The 21,526-nt window shown below is 35.1% G+C and overlaps 1 protein-coding gene and 1 long non-coding RNA gene across 4 annotated transcripts; one reads left to right on the forward strand and one right to left on the reverse strand.

Moving 5' to 3' along the window:
• Positions 1-6,524: 6,524 nt before the first annotated feature.
• Positions 6,525-13,936, reverse strand: LOC132839843 (sodium/potassium-transporting ATPase subunit alpha-1). 2 transcript variants are annotated; one of them, XM_060861038.1, is made up of 22 exons: positions 13,798-13,936; positions 13,513-13,626; positions 13,359-13,418; positions 12,991-13,194; positions 12,686-12,799; positions 12,462-12,596; positions 11,673-11,790; positions 11,207-11,475; positions 10,747-11,055; positions 10,419-10,553; positions 10,146-10,338; positions 9,573-9,748; positions 9,345-9,481; positions 9,102-9,252; positions 8,843-9,011; positions 8,615-8,769; positions 8,403-8,526; positions 7,501-7,646; positions 7,266-7,396; positions 7,026-7,127; positions 6,812-6,903; positions 6,525-6,696 (listed from the first exon to the last, which is right to left on the reverse strand). In XM_060861038.1, the coding sequence occupies exons 1-22, from the start codon at positions 13,807-13,809 to the stop codon at positions 6,668-6,670; spliced, it is 3,075 nt and encodes a 1,024-aa protein (XP_060717021.1). In that variant the 5' UTR covers positions 13,810-13,936; the 3' UTR covers positions 6,525-6,667. The 2 variants fall into 2 exon arrangements, with proteins under 2 accessions (XP_060717021.1, XP_060717022.1); XM_060861039.1 differs by having other exon boundaries at positions 13,513-13,623; positions 13,798-13,935.
• On the forward strand, positions 13,847-16,818 carry LOC132839845 (uncharacterized). 2 transcript variants are annotated; one of them, XR_009647765.1, is made up of 3 exons: positions 13,847-13,981; positions 15,593-15,675; positions 16,701-16,818. It is a non-coding gene; the product is annotated as an uncharacterized LOC132839845 (long non-coding RNA). The 2 variants fall into 2 exon arrangements; XR_009647766.1 differs by lacking the exon at positions 13,847-13,981 and having other exon boundaries at positions 14,025-15,675.
• Positions 16,819-21,526: the final 4,708 nt, after the last annotated feature.

Raw genomic sequence — 21,526 nt, forward strand, 5'->3', positions numbered from 1 at the left:
GGAGCACAATTATTTGTATTCTTTGTTTGCATTATTTTATTCTATTTCTCTGAACATTGTTACCTTATTGTTATCTCAGGAGTAAAATGTGTTCGCAAATAATAATTATATAATTATGCATAATGAGAAAAATAAAATAAAAATTTGTTCAGATGTTAACAAATCTATTTATTCTATCCAAATATATATCTTTGATGTTGACTCAGTATTCCTGCCCAAATTTAGTATTTGATGCTCAGATCATTTCATTTACCATGAATTTATATAAAATCAGCAAAAACCTGTCTAACACCTAGTGTCTCCTCTCTGTGTATTATTTACTGTTGTTTTTTGGCCTCAAGTGTTGTTTTTTGGCCTCAAGACCATTAAATCACAGCCATAGTATGTTGTGTTTTTGCCAACAATTCTGAACTGAACTGCACTCCATAGATTAAAAAGCAATTTAAACTAATTCAGTCTGATCATTTAAAAAAAAAAAGTGGAAATTAAACCCAATAAAGATCACAACATTAAAAGCACAAGGAAATTAAAAGCTCTCATCTAGACATTTATTTAATTATACAAAAGGTGATAAAGCAGTAAAGTAGTAAAGAGAATTACAATTGCTTAAACAAGATCACTCACTCCTTTTTTAATTAGACATCTATTAAGGTTTAAAAAGTAGAAGAATTAAAAATGTACAATGAACCTAATAGCAGAAGTGTGATGTTAGATAAAAGTGTCTCATTCTCTGCCTGTGATCCTTTTGCCATCGTAACTATTATGCAGCACCAGAACCTGCTTCCTTATTCGCAAGAACCAAATTTTATTTTCTAAATTATTTAGTTGGCTACTTAATATTTTTCTAATTGTGATTCAGTGAATTTAGTGACTATCAAGATGAGGATGTAAAAAAATGACAGTAATCATCTCAACAATCAGACATATGAAAGCAGAAATGTGACACCTCATGGATTATAATACAAGTCATCTGTAAATCCTGAAGCTCTGGTTTTTAAAAGGTTTTATTCAATACTTGTGAATGAGTTATAAACAAAGTGGATGCTCTGTGCTTCAGAAGAGTGAAAGCCTATGTATCCGAATGTCAGATATTTTACTCTTGAGGGATTTTAAATAATGTTAAAAATATGATACTGAGGAATCTTTCTGCAATATTATTTTTTCTTAGTAAACTTTTAAACTTTTCCCCTCAAAATTGTAGATGTGGGGATGTTTGAATTAACCATCCCTGGTCTTTGCAATAAATGTATATTTTTTTTTTTCAAAAATGTAGTTTTCTAAAAAATTATGCTTAAGTGTAGAAATAATTGGCTTGTGTAAGTAGATTCTTCTTATCCAGAGTCTTCCTCCATTTCATTCTTTTCTCAACAGTCCTCTGCAATGCTTTGTCGTCTGCCATTAACTTGTATCTATACAAAATAAAAGGCGTTATGAATAAAGACACATTATAACAGGTATTAAAAATATATATAAAATAAAAAAGAAACCAATGCAGATGTGGCAAAATATAGAAAACATATATAAAAGTATTTTTCATTATTTTATAAAGGTGCTTAAATATTAATTAATACAATAATTACATAATGAAATACTCACCAAAAACTCAATTTTGCGTTCTCCAGTTAGGGACGTACAATTAACCTTTATTGGTGTTTCTAAAAGCATTCTAACTTTTGTCACTAAACCACCATCTTACCTGTCTGAAGGGGAGGAGATCTGAATAAAGGTGAATCACAACAAAAGACTTCCCTAAACATGTAAGAGGTAGAGGAACTGTTTGTGTACAAACATTTAAGTATTTTAGACACACCAGGTGTCTAAGCAGGTAGGTCATTTTAAATGGTCAATGACAACCATCTTAACCTTATTAACGCATTAGTTTTAATGCAGTGATTCAAACTTATTATACTGTTACTAGTAACAGTAAACCTTCATGATCAAATCATTTGATTGATTTGATATTTTTTATAAGTGAAATAAGATCAGTGTAACAGGTTTAAAAACGATGAAGGTTTTCTGATCATTCAATTCCATCATATTCAAATTCACATTCACGGTTGAACAATTAAGATTCTAAATGAACCTTGATGGATTTTACAGGCTCATTATTTTTTGTTATTGAGAGTGTGACATTTACGTTTAATTCTCACTGCCTGTACACACACTGATAACCTGGATATTCTAGAAAGTTTCTAAATATGACAAAAACAATGAGATTAACAAAATAAAACTTAAAGCATTTTGATGTCAGTAACAGGAATCTCTGGGATGTAACTCTAATGATGGCATTAACTATTGTAGCTATTTGTTAAAGAGTTTGTCTCCGACTGATGAACTTCACTTTGGCTGGAACTGGAACAATGAGGGTGGAGACAAGCACATAGCACAAAGACTACTATAAACAGAAGAGCGTTGGGTGAGCTGTTTGTGGACAAATTTAGGGATTCAAAGCAGGGCAAAACTGATCCTCCCCACTTCAGTTCAGACAGATTATGAAACACCACTTTAACAGAAGACATCACAGGCACAAGGTGAGTGAATTTTATTTCAATAAAATTCATCCAATTTATATTCAAAGGCTTAACTGATCATTCAATACTTTAACTGGTTTGGGAAGAGTTTAAAGAAATTCTGAAGAGATTAGCCTGGGGAAAAGCAAAATGAACTCTGAAGTGACATGAAGATGTAAAATTCCAGCTTTTAACCTTTTGTGAAATTTCACAAGTAAGGCAAAGAATTGAAAGAAATGATTAGATTATGTAGTTTAAAAGTCACAATCTGCTTGTTATACATTGCTATAATCGGTATTTGATTTTTTTTATTTGATATTTGAGTATTTGAAATCAATCTTAATGTAAACATTTATCATATAAATACGTATTAGACAAATCAAGTGTTTTTAGTTTTTTCTCAGTATTGTGCAATGTCTTCAAATCTCCATGTGATTGTAATAAACACCGAGGTAACTGCATTGGTAATTTTCACTGTACTGTAGTAGCATTTAGGTATCAGCTTTGTCATAAATATTTTTCTTTTCCTTATGACAGAAACTGTGACCAGTTTTTCTAAGATTCACAGCAGAGAGAATATATTAATTTGATTTGTGCAGAATAACATTTCGATCAACTGCACTGCATCATTAACCTGGCAAATGTGGGGAATGTGTGTGACATTTTACAATCGTATTTGCAAAAACTCAGTAAACTCAGGAGTGATATTACTGGGTCTTTTCTCCCAGGAAAAATGCTGAGTGACAGCAGACGTAAGAAGTCACCTCTCTTTTATTTCATACATACAGACCAGAGTCTATTGGATATTTACTTAGTGGGTAAAGGAATATAGCAATTATAATCCATAAGAATTCCTTTATAGCAGGTTATACAATTTATAATTACATTTATAATTAAAGATTTATAATGATTTCTATCCTTCAAATATTTTATTTGAAAAACGTTTCAAATGATTAATGAAATAACTGGGAATGTTTGAATACCTTTAACGTAAATTTTATAAATCCTACAGCTAAAGTAAAAATACTAGACATTATATATTATAGAAATGGGGACTTGAGTTGGACAAAACTCAAACTGAACTCAATCTCACTTTGGAATCTGAACTTAAAACAGAACATTTCTATAAGATTTCTATAAGATTCCCCTTGGCGCCATCATTCACCCATTATGGCCTAAATTTCACTTTTATGCTGAGAACATACAATCTAAATCTCTACCACAAACCCCCTTTAACCTTTATTTTAACAAACTGCATTAAACACTGGCCACTGAATTTTCATCCTAGGTTTCTCTTGTCAAGTTGATGATTTCTGCCTTGATACATACAACATTCCCTCCTCCACAGCCTGAGATCTTGGGCTTTCCCACAATTCTACACTTTCTTTTCCTAACATTAACACTATATCCAAATCAGCTTACTTCCACCTTTGTGGTTTTATCTGTCTCTGCTCTCTATATGCAGAAAAAAAGAATATTTATAATGATATTTCTTTGCTTATTTGTTTTTTGTGTTTTTGCTGTTGTTAATCTGATTGTTTTTTGATTTAACAATGTGTCTGATTTCTGACACTGCACATGAATTAATGTATTTTCATTATTTGTTTATTTATTAAAAGAGCCTGCGTTTGCATTTGACTTCACTGTCTGCTGGAGTCTTACATATCATGTAATATATTGTGAATATTTCTGGACACTGAGCAGGAGAAAGGATTATGTCTATCAGTGTGTGCTGCCATGATTTCCATGGAAATGTATAGCAGTGTTTTATTTATATGCAATAAATTGCTTAGACTTAATAAAATAAATCTTAACTAACGTTCAAAAACATAAGAGCACTGGAGTCTAGTTTAAGGGCATAAACATGCTTCTTCTACTTAAAATGCAATTTATAAAGTTATTCTTGTGTGTGAAGGTGTGTATACATAATACAACCCCTGACTATATGTATTAAGAAACCCCCAGTGGTAGAAAAGTGTTAGAAACTGATTATGAGTTACTCCCATCCAATTTAATCCCACTTAATAATTTCAGTATAGTTGGCAGAGCCAATACTTCCTGTGGTGCTGACAACATAATATAAAGTATAGCATGAGTATTAAAGTAAAATAATACAAAAGGCTAATATGAAAATTGATTGGAATGATTCAGAGCATGACAGATCCGGTCTTGCTTGAAGGTTTGGCACAAGGTGCCAAAGTTTTTCCAAACTTAAATTAGCTATGAATGTAATCTGGTGATCCAATGGCAGGAACACGTGCTCTCACTGCTGTGACACAGGTTCGATTCTCAGGCAGGGAACACACCAAACCACTAAGGGGTTAATTCTTAGTGCTTGGACCCAAGCCTGGACAAAATGGGAGGGTTGTGTCAGGAAAAGCATTTGATGTAGTACCTGTGTCAAAATAACAGCATGTATGTAAACCAAGATCGGTCAAATCAAGCAACTTGTGGTTCTCTTGTGGAATACAGTCGAATTTCTTCAATATTGTTGCCAGAAACATGTGTCCTTTTATTGTATAGGTCGTCTTCAGCATCAGCATTTTAAAGCAAATACCTTCACTGTGCTTTGGGAATGATTATTACTCTATTATATTAAGTTTTTTTATAAGATAAATATAATGTACTATCTATCTCTTAATTATTGGTGGAGGAAATCAGGGTTTTTCACTCTGCTGAATTTGGTTGGTATTTAGAAGATTATTAAGCTGTTTTAAGGTATGCTTGAAATGTAACCAGGTCAAACGTACTGGTCAATTTATCATTTCTTAAAAAGATATGATGCTAGTTTTTACTAGCATTCAGTACACAACTGATTGTGTCCCAACAGAACATGATTTCCTGAACTAATGGCTGGTAATTATTGAGCAGCATAACTTGCTGCATAACTGACCTGCTCTTCCATGCATTCAGGATATTTAAAGAAACATGAAGTTAACAGAATGCATGGAACAGGATATATATATATAAAATGTTTGGGAATGACATTCCTTTAAAAATAACTTGATCTTTGATTTGATCACAAAGTAGTTAGGGTGGGGCAGTTTAAATTCATCTATTTGTGCAGTAATGCTGATTTATTACAAACTAATTCTGTAAAGCAGATTCTGCAACATTTTGTTCCAGTTGAATCATTTGATTAGAATAAATAGAATTAAGCATTTTTGATGTTAATATTTAACAGCATGTTACATTTCACTCTTTGAACATCTCTGCTTGTCTGTGTCACTATGTATAACACCACGCTAAAGATAGCTTGCATTTAGAGACACATGATTCAGTCTGGTATATATCCACAGTGGATTAATGTATCCTTTATATATGAATTTCTTTTTTGTGAACGTTTTCATTATGATTTGTAGTTTAATTGAATGAAAAAATATAAGTTGAACAAAAAGTAATAAATCTTTCACCGTTTGTCCTCTCACTGAAATACTATATAAAATATTGTTGCTGTTGGTCATTATGTTCTTATATTTACAGCTATTGCATTTGGCAGACAATCTTATCATGTGCAACTTTCATTTTATACAATTGAGGGCCTTGCTCAGGGGCCCAGCAATGGTAGATTGGAGGACCTAGGTTTCAAGCTCACAATCTTACGATCAGTAGTCCAACACCTTAACCACTAAGCAATTTCAACAGAAAGAAATGGCTAACTAGCTGACAGACTGGCATTCTATGAACTTTTTAGTTCATCAATTACAAGAGGAGGCAAAGGGAAACAAAGGCAGAGAGCTAATGATTCTATTTAGGAGCAGTGCTTCATATATATATCTTTAAATATATTTTGTTCCCTTATACTTGCTATGATGTCGCTGTCCTTTAATATTTCTATAGTGGCCACTGTATTGTAATTGTAACAATACAATTATTGTTACAATACAATTTATCTTTACGGGATAAAGATAAGCCTGCAACTCTACTGGAAAGATTTGTTTGCATGTATTATTACAACATTATTATTATTGTTATTGTATTTATATTAATTGTGAAAGAAGCCATTTCTCAACATTACTGTCTGAGTTCACCTTTATTAAAACAATAGTAATATATTTGTACGATTAATACAAAGTAGGACTGCATATCTTGTGTGTCCATTTATTTCTAAGCCAGTGTACATCATCATGAATTGACTAGTTGATAAGGGGTTTGTCTCAGTAGTATGTCTCCTTTTCCACCCATCCTAAAAATAGAGAATATACACACCAGAAAAGATGTTCGTAAAGAAGAACACAAATTAGTTAGTTTGTCACACAATACACAAAATTTCCACACTCATAAGAGTTATTTGTTCTTACCGCCTGGGTTTCGTCTAAGGAGGTACCTTCTTGCCTCATCATAAAGAAATATGAGCAGTGAATATGGGAAGGCACAGAACCACCAGCTTGGTCTAAATGGGATGAATAATAGTTATACTGGCTAAACTGTCAAAGTTTGCAAAAGAAGAAGTCATTTCCATTCAAATATAATGTACTTATGTTATTAAAAAAATGGTGTTTAAAGAACACTTACTTCAGTGGATACATTCTAAGTGCTACATCCATGCCTGGGCAGTAGGATAAGAAAGCAGCCAAAGCGGTCTCTTCAAACAACCCAAATATTAAAATTTTGTTTCTAAACAACAATAAAGAAAAAGGTTTCAAGGGATAAGAATACAAAAGGGCAAATTTTTATATCAACATTTGTGGTAAAAAAGTCTGATCAAAACTTACTGATTACTTTAATATACTTTCTATAATTTTGTTAACTTACTTCATTCCCTGTTGTAGGATGGAGTTCCTTCTGGTCTTACAGATGATCAGATCGGCCCACTGCACAACAACTATACTGGCGAAGAATGAAGTATGGCAAGTGTACTCCACTATTTTTCTTCGTTCATAAGTCTAAGCAATGAAGAAAGAACAATTTGTGAGGTACTTCATTTTTTACGTACATAAAAAGTGAGTTCGGTATTTTATCTCTTAACAGCCATGTAAGTATTACAAACCCATTGTTGTCCATAACTGTCTTCTAGATCATTGTAATATTTATCATCCCAATTGACACGGACTCCTATTAGGTCTGAAGGCAGGAAACCATTTTCAGCAAGAATCACAAAGTAAGTGAAGAATCCTGCAGTAGCTTGCATCATTCCTATGAAGACATAAAAAGTCAGAAAGCTATCATTCCTATTTTACCCACTTTTATCCCAATAAGTTCATTTACTTATTCTCACACACTAGCTAAGTCTGTCTTGCTGCAAGAATGTTGCCACCCTGGGCCATCGAGAGCTAGAAAATGTTTCCTCCAAGGCACATATACAACTCACAGATGCCCACAACTCTGGAGGGTCTTTCTCAATACAGTATTTAAGTGATCACCTACAAAGTGCACCAAAATGAAATAATGGAGGTTTTGTTTCTCTTTGAGTTGACTTTTCAACTTAGAGAGCAAATCAATACAAAGATCTTATGAGAAAGATTTCTATACTGTTGGGATGTTTCTGGTGGGCTGGGGGGCTTAGTGAATTAGTATGACAACTTATTTAACTTATACTGTATGCTATGCTCTTCAGAGTCAAGGAGATTGGAACAATGGGAGATTTTGGCCCAACATGTTAGACAGCGCTTTTCACCACAGTCTGAGAAATAATGTTTTGGAAGAATGATATAAGTAAATATATGACTGAAGGTCTAGATTAAATATATAGATTTATATGACTATCAAAAGTTTCTTTTCCTACATTTGGCAGATGCCCTTATCTAGAGCTACTTATATTTACCTAATTTATACAGCTGTGCAATTGAGAGTTAGGGACCCTGGGATTCAAACTCGTGTCCTCCCAATCAGAAGTCCAACACTTTAACCACTAGGTTAACACATTCCCATGCTAATAAAGAGTTCTCTTACCAATTTGACCGTAGGCCATACTAATAAGCCTTTCATTCACCAATTTGTCTGTTTTAGCATTTCGGGGCTGTCTCTTCATGATGTCACTTTCAGCAGCTTCATATGCCAAAGAAATAGCAGGAACCTGAAAGAAAATTCAAAATTATCCCATCATCTCTATAGCCTTAAACTGGGTGGCTCCATGTCTATTTCATGTCTTATAGGAACCTTACCATGTCAGTTCCCAAGTCAATACATAAAATGGTGACAGTGCCCAGAGGAAGAGGAATATTTGCAATAATGAAGAGAAGGAAAGGGGAAATCTCAGGAATGTTGCTGGTCAATGTGTATGCAATAGATTTCTTCAAGTTGTCGAATATCAGACGGCCTGGAGACAGAAAAACATTTTAGCAAATTGCAGATTAGCTTTGTTAACCTGATAGTTCAGTAGCCATTCCTACCTTCTTCCACTCCAGTAACAATAGAAGCAAAGTTGTCATCCAGGAGAATCATATCAGCAGCCTGTTTGGAGACATCAGATCCAGCAATACCCATTGCTACACCAATGTCAGCCTTCTTCAGAGCAGGAGAATCATTAACACCATCACCAGTCACAGCCACAATGGCACCCTGTAATAAAAACAAAAATACTTAGAAATTAACTAAACAAGTAACATTCAAAATTTTGATAGAAAGATAATTGTGCTTTATTTATTGTACCTGTCGCTGACAACCTTCAACAATGATCAGTTTTTGCTGTGGAGATGTTCTGGCAAACACAATCTCAGTGTGGTGGTATAGGATGTCATCCAAATGTTCTGAGGTCATTTCCTTCAATTCTCCACCATGGACCACACAAGCCTTTGCGTCCCTGAAAATAAACATGAGTTTATATGTAAACAACTTTGGAACACTTTAGATAAGCTTTTAGTGCTTCATTCTAAAGTACTGTACTGTAGTTACCTGGGGTCAACATCTCCAACAGGAATGTTTAATCGAGCAGCAATGTCTTCCACAGTCTCATTACCCTCCGAGATAATGCCCACTCCCTTAGCAATGGCTTTAGCTGTAATTGGATGATCTCCTGTAACCATGATGACCTGGAAATGCAAAAATATTTAGATCTTTTAGAAAAAAAAGACTATATTATCTCTATTAGATTATATCTAATTATACTGTAAAACACTGTACCTTGATTCCAGCACTCCTGCACTTGCCCACTGCATCAGGTACCGCAGCACGTGGAGGATCAATCATGGCCATGAGTCCAACAAAGCACAGATTCTCAGTGGGGAAGTTCACCTCATCAGTATCGAATGCAAAGCCTTCAGGAAACTGATCATCAGGGAGGCTGTAATGGCAGAAACCTGCAAAGAATGCACTTAATTCACTCATTTCTTTAGCACTCATTAATCAACATATTCATCTACAGTAACTTTTTGAACCTTGTCAGGGTATTCTTGGATCCAGCACACACATTTCTACATACATTTACACCTAGGGACAATTTAGAGTAGTCAATCTATTAACTGCATGTTTTGTAGAGATGAAAGGAACTGGAAGAAACCTACATGGACACAGAGGAAAACAAGTAAAACTCTACACAGGATTGAGCTCATGATCACATCAGGGACCCTGGTGGTGTGTGGTGTCAGTAAACCAGCATGAATTAATATGTTATGCTATAGTGTAGCTTGTCTTTTCTAGCAGGAGAAAGCCAATTCTTTAAGCAGTGAATTATACCACCAACACAGTGTAACCTACCTAATACTCTTTCTCCAAGACCTCCCAGTTCCACATAAGCGTTCTGAAAAGCATCCTTTAATTCATCATCTAGGGGTTGCTCTTTTCCTTGAAGTATAATAGTTGAGCATCGGTCTAGGATTCTTTCAGGTGCCCCCTTCATTACGAGCAAGTGTTTTGTTTCTGAAGAGTTGGGGTTCTTGTGGATGGAGAGCTGGGGACAATCAGAAGATGTTAGGACTTTCAAATGTCTTTTGGTTTTTCTCAAAATAACAGAATGCATAAAATAAGTACCTGGTATTTATTGGTGGAGTTGAATGGGATCTCAGCAATCTTTGGGTATTTGTCCCTCATGTCCTTCACTGGACCACAGCAAAGTTCAATACATTTTAGCAGGGCAGACTCTGAAGCATCACCAGCAGTTTCTCTCTGTAAGAGCATATGATATGAGTATTTATATGAATATTTGCCCTATATAAATACTCCTTGGACCTCATTATAATATAAGAATATGTGACATATATATACATGGTAGATTTCTGATGAGTTGATTGAAAATAACCAATTACAAAATTCATGATTAGAAAAAGGAATGAAAAAAAGGTTTGGTAGTATAACACACCTTAAGGATAGGAACATTGGCTTGATCACCAAGGAAGACTGCACGGTTGCACAGACCAGCTACACGAGCAAGTGCAGACCAAGTGGGAGAGCTTCTGTCGAAAGCGGTTCCACTTTGGTTCTCTGTGGTATCTGCTTCATGAATCTGGTTGTCAAACCACATATGTGCCACAGTCATACGATTCTGGGTCAGAGTTCCTGTCTTGTCTGAGCAAATAGTGGAAGTGGATCCAAGTGTTTCTACAGCTTCAAGATTCTTTACTAGACAGTTCTTCTTCGCCATTCGTTTGGCAGTTAAAGTCAGACACACCTATTTAAAGCAGAAAATTGTAAGAAAAACATTAATAGAGGATATTAGGCAAGATATCTTATATGGGATATTCTAGCAAAATAGACTCATTTTAGGCTTAGTTTACTCATGTATAAGTAAGAGTTAAAGTAAATAATAATTTTCTTCTTACTGTGACAGTAGCGAGCAGACCCTCAGGCACGTTGGCAACAATAATTCCAATAAGGAAGATGACAGCTTCAAGCCATCCATATCCAAGAATAAGGGACAAAATGAAGAAGGACACACCCAGGAAAACAGCCACACCAGTAATGATGTGGATAAAGTGTTCAATCTCTTTGGAAATAGGGGTCTGTCCAACCTCCAGACTTGAGGCCAGGGTGGCAATTCGACCCATCACAGTGCGATCACCAGTGTTGATGACGATACCTTTTGCAGAACCTGAGTACAAGATATTATATTATATTATATTATATTATATTATATTATATTATATTATATTATATTATATTATATTATCTATCTATCTATCTATCTATCTATCTATCTATCTATCTATCTATCCATCTATCCATCTATCTATCTATCTATCTCTTCCATCATTTTCATGTTTCAGACAAACATTTTATTTTTTTTACCTTCAACACAATTTGTAGAAAAGAATGCAATGTTTCTTGTTTCCAGCGGATTGTCATTGGAGAAGTCAGGAGTACGTGTCTGAGGCTCAGATTCACCAGTAAGGGATGAATTGTCCACCTGAAAGGTAAGCAAAATTAATTAATAATAAACAACTTGCTATCCTCAAACAAAATTAAATTAAGTGGCTATGCCATATAAAGCTATACACTATTTAGTGATCTTTTAAGTGTAATAGGCAGTAAACATATAGTCATTCATTATATTTTCTAGCAGCTTGTTTCGAGTGGGTTTACGTGCATCTTTGTTTAACTGTGCTTGATTTGATATAATTAAGACAGAGATATTTTTCTTCTTTTTCTCTGGCTTTGTGTAGCAAACAAGTATATTTGATATTATTCACACTATAAATCCCCCTTTCTCTCTCCCAATCTCTTAGATTAGAAATGATTCATGGGGCAGTAAGATTGTTGCCCCATAGGCCTCTATTAGTTCTTGTTGTAATTCCCATTTCTGACCACAAGGTACTGCAATAATAAATCAATGGAAGCTCTTTGGCAGGCAGCTCTGCGTTACCTTTGCATAACATCTAGCAAGGTGTGCAAATCAAAGGAAAATCAGCTTATGCCTGTCTATTAGCGACACTTTTTTAACTTGCTGGTTATATAGTCATTTGCTAGAATGTTTGGACTAGCAGTACACACACGGGAGGGAAAAAATCGACAATTTCATTGTTTCTGGCACGGTTAAAAAGCCAACACAGTTATTTGAACGAGGTTTAAGGATGTCACCTTGCATCCATGTGCAGCAATAATGCGCAGATCAGCAGGGATTCTGTCACCACCCTTAATTTCCACAATGTCCCCAGCAACTACATCCTCAGCATTAATGCTCTTCTTTTCACCATCACGGATAACCAGAGCTTGCTGAAAAAGAAAGAAAACATGTCTAGAAGTGGTAATGTGACTTCAAGACTTCTCCAATTACTTGATGGAATAATATTTTATGTCTATACCTGAGGGACAAGATTCTTGAAGGATTCCATGATCTTTGAGCTCTTAGCTTCTTGATAGTAGGAGAAGCAACCAGTGATCATTACAACAGCAGACAGGACAATTCCAAGATACAACTACAGAAAACAATGTGTGTGTATGTGTGTGTGTGTGTGTGTGAGAAAGAGAGAGAGAGAGAGAGAGAGAGAGAGAGAGAGAGATATGGTGGGAGAAGGTATAGATTAACAAAAGGGTTAAGATATTAAGATACTGTGTAAGTTTATACTGCTGATATTTTAGAAGAATAGGCATCATGTATTTTTCTTACATTATCATTTGCTGGTTCATCTTCTGAGGCAGCTTGAATTCCATATGCCAAAAAACAAAGAATAGCTCCAATCCACAATAAAGTGGAAAAACCACCAAAGAGCTGTTTACAGAATTTGACCCATTCTGGGGTTGTTGGAGGTGGTGTCAGAGCATTGGGTCCATCACGTGCCAGGATCTCTTTTGCACGAGAACTAGTCAAACCCTTACACAAAGTAGGCAGTCATGTTAGATATTTTTTGTTTGTTTGTTTGGTGTTTTTACAATTTTTAAAGCTTTTTTAAAAAATATTCATTCATTTGTCTAAAACTAAACAAATGAAAAAATATATTTTTTTAATTAGGTTTAAGACACCTAACTTTTACTCACTCTTTCAAAGTCAGTGCCGTATTTGCGATGAAGCTCATCTAAAGTCAACTTATGATCATCCTACAGGGAAAAATAAGAAGACATAACAAATGTGGCAAAGTTTGCATTTATCTTTAGCTTTCTGATTTTAAAATTGTAAGACAGAATTCCTCACCAGATCAACTTCTTTTTTTAGATCGTCCATGTTCTTCTCCTGCTTCTTTCCCTTTTTCTTCTTTTTCTTCCCATCTTCAGAGGTTGCCGCTAATTTGTACTTCTCACTGCCCTTCTGTGCAAAATGTGACAAAATTTTTTATAATCAACTAGAAAGTCATAGAATATTAACTCCGTCATAGTTTATATGATTACCAATGCACCAAACGTATTAGAAATATCATCTACATTAAACATAAAACATTAACTTATAACTCAAAGCAATATAAATTTCTTGAACACTTACACCTAATCCCATTTTGTCTTTTTCTGTTTATTCAGTGTTCAGCAGGGCTTTTTCCTATTCCACTCCTCTGGAGACATATAAAAGCTCCTGCTGTTCCAAGAAGGGCTCACAAACCTTTATATGCCGATTGCTCACCTGCCTGCAGGGGAGGAGATTTGAGTAAACTTGGACAGGATTGGCAGATGTGTGTGTGTGTGTTTTTTTTAACATTTTTATTTTATGATCTATTTAACCTTCATTCTCACGTTTGAACTTTCAATGACAACCACTAGCTAAGGACAACCAAAGTCCTTTACTGTAAAAAAAAAAAAGCTACCTAGTTTTATGGTGCTCTTGCTAGTGCTCTTGCTAAAGAATCTGTAAATCATTTATACAAAGACATGCAGTGTAACTATATACTGACTGTGCAATAGTTCTCGTATTTAATTGCTGTTTCCCCTTTATTTTGACTTTTTTAGACTCTTAAGAGCCTCCATGGAAACTATCAACAGAATCTCATTTAATCTCACTATAATTAAAGAATCAGAAATCATATTTACAAAAAAATAATGAAACCCTACCTCGCCGCACAGGTAGTTTGTAAAGCCACCAGGGATTTTTAAACCTAGATCATGTTTTGTAAACGTCTGGCTGTTTGTTGTCAGATGGTGTAGGATAGCTTTAGATAAGAACAGTTCATCTGATGTCCTTCCCACAGTTCTCACATTCATTTCAGCACAGTATGAGTGTGGCTGACAAAATTTGCATGTAAATTTGCCTGAAATGTCTCTTCCACCATTTACCAGTGTGTTGTGTGAGATACCTGAAGAAACTCTGAAAGTATTTCTGAATGATCTGGTACTGCCAAAACTGAAAAATGTCTGAGAAGCACACATATATGAAGGGAATCTAAACACTGAACACTCATTAGGCTGAAATACGGATTGTATATATATCCATGTCACTTCTTTCATGTCAAGAGCAGCTTTTAGAAATCCAAACCTAACATGTCACCATGTTAAAGATTAAAATAGACATTGTTCAACATAGTTATAGTTTAATAACCTCTATTCCTCCCTGTCATAAAACTCCAACATTCATTAACTTGACTCTGCTTGAGAGAGAGTGAGGGCCTTAATGGTGGAAGGACTAGTTTTATGCAAACAAGCGACAGACAAGACAAGTTACAAGAGCACAATGATTTCACTAATTTGAACTAATTACCATATTTCTGCATTTGATAATCTGAATTTTGATATGTATTCATATATTTAATTTATTTCCAGGCTGCAACAGATAAAAAAAAATGATCTACCAAAAGCTTGATGTTAAACTACATAAACGTTTATATGAATTGCAGTTCAGAAAAATCAGGTACCGTAAAAAAAAATCCAGCTAACATCCGAACGAAGAAAAAAGTGTGATCTCTGTGACTTTGTGGAAAGGCTGTTCGTACCAGATGGACTGGTTTGAGTATTTCAGAAAGTGCTGATCTCCTGAGAATTTCACACACAACAGTCTTTAGAGTTACAAAAGAGCAGTGTGAAAAAAACACTGAGTGAGTGAGAGGTATGATGGTGGCAATGCCTTGTTGATAAAAGAATGACAAGAAGGATATTAACTCATATAATCATTGATCACTGTTTAGGAACAATGGTGAAAACACTGACAGTTTGACCTCTAGAGACTGTTGTGTGTGAAAATAGCCACCAGGCACCAACAACCATGCTATGGTTAAAATCACAGAGATCACAATTTTCCCCTATACTAATGTTTGATGTGAACAATAACTGAAGCTCTTGACGTTTATCTGCAGGATTTTATGCTTCGTGCTTCTTCTTGGCTTATTGGATAACTCCATAAATGAGCAGGTGTACAGGTGTTCCTGATAAAGTGGAAGTGAGTGTACAGTATATTATGAATTGGCAATGCTGCTTTTTGGGCTATTATATAGTTATGCTTGTCTGTTTCATATCACATAATTATCACACCAGATGAAAACTTCAGCCACTAACAACCAACCACGAGGAAGAGTTGAAGCTGCAGATCATTTTACATAATAATTTGTGCATTTTATGGCATTTGGCAGAAGCCCTTATCCAGAGCGACTTACATTTTTATCTCATTTTATACAACTGATCAATTGGGGATTGAGGGCCTTGCTCAAGGGCCCAGCAGTAGTATCTTGGTGGACCTGGTATTCCGGGAATTTCTGAAATTTTAGCTTAGCCATAAGCTACCACATCACCAGAACAGGCACTGTTCGATGAACCTTTCTTGTAGTAGCGCATGTAAAATATTTTGCTTAGCAATGTGGGGGGAGGGGAAGAGGAATCCAAAGCAGATATTTGAATAGAATTAGTTTAGAGTATGAAATGAAAATAAAGTACTATAATGGTGTTGAATAAAATACCAGTACAATTTATTTATTTCATGTTCAGTCCTATATGAAGAGGGACAAATAAACATAAGGTAAAACATCTAACAATTGAGTCTCTGTCCTACAAAATAACCCCAGTGGAATGTCAGGACTCAGTCTCTGAATGGCCCACAGTCAGTCACCCACACTGGTGCTTTTGTGTGAGCCAGGCATGCTGCTTGTAAGAGACCATTGTTATCTTCTAGCACAGAGGAAAGAGAACTGTGTGCTCAGGTTACCAGACTCTAACACCAGCCTTCCCTACACAATTTTCATACAACAGGACAGTGATCCTGGACTAGCCCAAAATTTCTGATCAACTGATAAACTCCTACATAAAATGTTTACTTTAAGTTATTAATAACAGTGATTTGACATGTTATTGAATTATAGGGTGGATGTATTTTATTTTATTATCTTACCGTATTTATTTTATTACGTTTTGTAAAAAGTGACTACATATTGAAATCTTTTTTTTTTTTTTTTTTTTTTAACCTGTGTCTAGGTTATGCTGAACTACATTACAAATCAGCCCCAGGATACAATGTCACATGAAGATGGTAAAAAAAAAAATCACACAGTTTATTGTTTTTTTATTTATCCTCTTGTAAATAAAAATGGAATTGAAGAAGCGTGTACTGTAATCTTTTTACATGAATGTTAATATGACAGCATGAGAAAGATTCCTGGAAACTAGTTAATCTGGCGCACATACTATCACATGTACCTTCTTGTGAGCATGTGCACACATGATATATGACAGACTTTAGTCATCATTTTAAGACAAAGAGTGAGAGAAGATGAGGCACCTGTAGGCAAGCATTAGTGTATTACATCTGAGGCAGGCAGCTACAGGTAGCTATGGGGTGGTGAGGGAGAACTTCAGGAGATTAAAAAGAATTGCAGCTTGTATTCGAGATAAATAGATCAAGGGTTGTATGGCATGTACAGTAGGGGCAGACCTACCAGGAGTGTGTTGCAGATGATGACAAGGGACTGAACAAACAGCTGGCTGACCTCAATGTTGTGTGCCGTGTCAGATCTGACAGATCCAGAAATATCAGAAAATGAGTTATACAATAGCTTATTCTTGATTTAGACAAAATGCATGAATTGTTAGAGTTGTGTATGAATGATTGTGTATAAATTTGGTGTGGTTCAAATGTTCAGTCTACAGTAGAAAGAATCTAAAACTAAAGTAATTAGGTAACAATTTTTAATTAAAAATATATTGTTTAAAAATATTTTACACCACTATTAAACAGATTTGTGTCCCTGAACTTACATGAATTCCAGGGGGTCGGTGTGAAATGAAAAAAATCCAAAAAAAAAACAGGAGATTGGGTGGATTGTCTCTAGTTGTGAATGAATGTATGTAATGTGTGTAAGTGTGTGTGAGTGACGAGCAAGATAATGTGTGTTACTGGAAATGAATGAGGGAGTATTTCACACTGTTATTTTGAGAATACGAGACATATGTCTCAAACATTTGCACTTGAGGCTTGGACAAGGACATAGCATTGACATGAATAAGAGGAGTGGAAATGTTTCATGTTGGCAGGCAAGTGGAGGTGGAGCCGGTGTTTATATTGCACACACACAACATTTGCCCTTGACTTTTTGTGTCTGATCGAAACTTTCCTTGAGCCAGATATTGCTTCATGTCAGAACTTTGCTTGCTTTTTCTCTGTTATTTAACAGTGTTTATGCTAACATTGAGAGCGGGTAGAGGAAGATTCTGTTCCACACTCGTGTAATTTTCTACTATTACAATCAAGTCTTAACCTGCAGGTCATTAAAAAATTATTTCAACATAGACCAATGTATCCAAAATAATTTCATACTGACAATATCTTTTCAGATGAGTTAACCAAATGATGCAAGCATTTACAACATTTTTAGTATCGTTATTATTATTATTACTAGTAAATAAGTCAGAAGGTTTAAGGGCATTTAAAGCTCATATTAATATGATATGAGCTTTAAATATTTTTGGCAATCTGCCAGAGCCCTCAGCAGGGTGTGTAATGCTGTGACATTTGTCTTTCATCATCAAAATGTTCAGCTTCTTAAAATTGATATGAAGGAATTTCTCCCTCTTCTGATATCTGGTTTAGGTAGTTCACAATGTGATACACGTCAGTGAAATGTGGTCACTCGAGAGGGGAAGTTTTCACAGAATAATTCCGCAACTCTTTTTTTCTCTTCTAGCTTTTTTGGTTGTAGAACACCATGTACCAAATTTTATGAGTACAGGATGAAGCATAATCCACTGCACATTCCAGAAATAATACCTATGTCTAAATATAGGACGCTTATCATTCCTTTACATAGAGCTATGTGATACAGGACATGTCTCTCTTCTTAAAGCATCGGGTGGCTCATAGTGGACCAACACTGTATAACTTGTCTAACTATATAATGCTGTAATCTGATACTTTGCTTCTGTGCTTGTGCCATGACTACAAAAACAAGAACATGTGCTATCCAAAGTTTTCCATAGAGGTCTTCAATAAAATTAAGGATGAGTCAAGCAAAATCAAGTTGCCAGTTTAATCATGTAAACTATTCAACACAACTTTGTCAAATTTTATTATTAAACACAGTTCCGATGCAGCAACTTACAAGAAAATTCGAAATTATCTAAAGAAACTTACACAGATAAAGAAATCATAACATTACAATCCATAAAAAAAATTAACAAAGTGAATGACACAAGATAAGAACAAGCAGTACACAGGCAGCACAGCAGCTGATTTCTCTAAGTACTCTAAGACCTGATACTCCTTACTCCACTGCTACAGCCTTCGTGCATGCATGTTGTATCGAAAACTTCAAACAAGCTTAAACAAGCCTTTACTTCAATAATGGAGCCTTCAAAATGTGTTCAGTACTTTTTGAAAGTAAAGTACAAATTTTGAAGATGCATTGCACATTTTAAAATAAAACACTATAAAATAAAGTTTAGTGTTCATGGTTTATGAAATGTTTGTCAATGAGATTCTCAGACATTTATTTATTGTATGGCATTTATGGTGTATTGAGTATATATAAAATAAATAAAAAAAATGTGTATATATATATATATATATACGGGTTCGAACCCAAGACGTTCCGATCAGTAGCCCAACACCTTGACCACTGAGCTACCACATTATATATATATATATATATATATTTTTTATTATTGAAATGTTAAAAATATTAAAATTAACTAGAAAACATCTGTGGCCAATGTTGTTAAGATGTTGGACTACTTATTGGGAGTTAATGAGTTGACACTGCTGGCAGCTTGAGCAAGGCCCTTAAACGTCAACTGCTAAGTAAATAAATATAAGCATAAGGTACTCTGGGGTCAGGGCTTATTTAAATGCAGGTCAAGTTGTTGATAATGCAGTCATTTCTGCTAATTTCAGAACATTTCTGCTGTAAATATTTCCATTAATAGCAACGTTTCCCTCTCAATTAGTTTTTTGCTACTTTTATGAGTATCCCCTAGCTTGACATATATTAATTGGTCTGTGTCACAGTGTAAGATAAGGTTAAGGCACTGTGACCTGAAATAACCACAGACACAAGTTTTTACATACTATCATTTATTGAGCTGTGCACACAGACACAGACACAGACACAGACACTCACCAGTTTCCATTTTCCTGAACCAGACCTGTGCAATATACCACCTGTGACTTTTATACACTTACCAAGCTGAGCAGCCATTTTTGTGTGACATCATGTGGGTCACCAGTTCATGCCTGTATAAAAATGTATTGTTTTGGTGTTTAAAGTCTTAATGGTGGTTGGACATGTCGTGTTGAATTATGTGTTTGTGTTTATTTATTTTAATTAATGTATGTTTTGTTGCCAATGAATGTATGTTCCTATAGTCAGAGGAGAAAACCCACTACCAATTTCAGAATGGTTAGATGGGGGGGGGACTAGTATAAAATGGCTCCCATACTGTCAGTCGGTGAGGGTTATTGTAGGAGTTGGTGTTTGTAGATGGTACACAGAGTAGATGCTGTTTTCTTGCTGATGTGATTCAGGGGCTTGTTTCAGAAAGGAGGTTAAGTGAAAACTCTGAGTATGTTAACCCTGAAAATGAGGGAAACTCTGGGTTTTCCGTTTCAGAAAGGGAGTTATGTTAAACCTGAGAAAGCAGGTTAAGTTAAGCCTGTTTCTGAAAGAGAGCTAACTTATACTCAGAGTCAGTTACCATAGTAACTTACTCTGTGAACCTAACCTGGTCGTGAGCAGGTTTTCTTCGGTAAACCCAGAGTTTCTTTCGGTCTCCTCCCCTTTTTTAAAGAGGAAGCGATGTTTAAACACCTCATTCATTGCACACATTTCAGTTACGCAGAGAGCATCAAAGGGAATGAAATGTCCTTTTATGGATGATCCTGTTGACAAAGTCTGTATTAATTCGTAGGGAGTTACATTTACATCGGGGGATGGTTTTGAGGCCCAGAGTGGATTTTTTGTCATATCCCTATGTATTTTTATTTTAGCGGTGCAGTTTTTCTTTAGAGTCAATAAGATACATCCATAATCTCATCCATCCTTACATCAGAAACATCAGCCATCGCGGCCGTGCTCTTACATCCGAGCAGATGCTTTGCGTTGCCTTACGTTTCTTTGCAAACGGTAGTTTTGTGTATAACATCGGGGATGCAGAACATATTAGTAAGGCTACTGTTTGCAGAGCGGTCAGGAAAGTGTGCCTCGCTCTTAAGTGCTTTCTGACCATTTTTGTGTTGTTTCCTGATAAAATAAAATACTGTTCTTCAGGCTTCACCTCTGATATTATAACAGTTGGGAATTTACTCTAAAATAGTTCTTAATTAATAACTACAAATTACATCTTCAACAAGTCTGATTAGATTAATGTAATAATTACTATCTCTAGAAAGTATTGGTTTACTACTTTACTAATTTGGTCTACTTACTTATTAATTACTTTCTAAATCCCCATTTTTATTAAAAACAATAATTGTTCATATTCTCCATATGCTTGCATAAGCACTTCCAGTTCTGCTGGTGAGAAATATGCAGACTTTTCTTTTGTCTGACGCTGTTGCTATGGTGACTCGTTATATCTGTGCTCCATTGATAATGGCTTTTTATAGTTGTGGTGCACGCGCTTAACTCAGAGTCAGTCAATTTAGAGTTGATAAAACTAACTCTTTTCAGCTGTTCTGTACGGTGGCTGAGAAGTGCAAAACAAATGAACAAATCCGAAAACACATTAACAAATCCGAAAACACATTAACAAAACCAAAAACACAACCCGGTGTCAGACAACCCGGAAGAGGTTGGTATAGTTTGTGAATG

Source organism: Tachysurus vachellii, chromosome 24 (genome assembly GCF_030014155.1).
Source record: "Tachysurus vachellii isolate PV-2020 chromosome 24, HZAU_Pvac_v1, whole genome shotgun sequence".
NCBI classification, from domain to species: domain Eukaryota; kingdom Metazoa; phylum Chordata; class Actinopteri; order Siluriformes; family Bagridae; genus Tachysurus; species Tachysurus vachellii.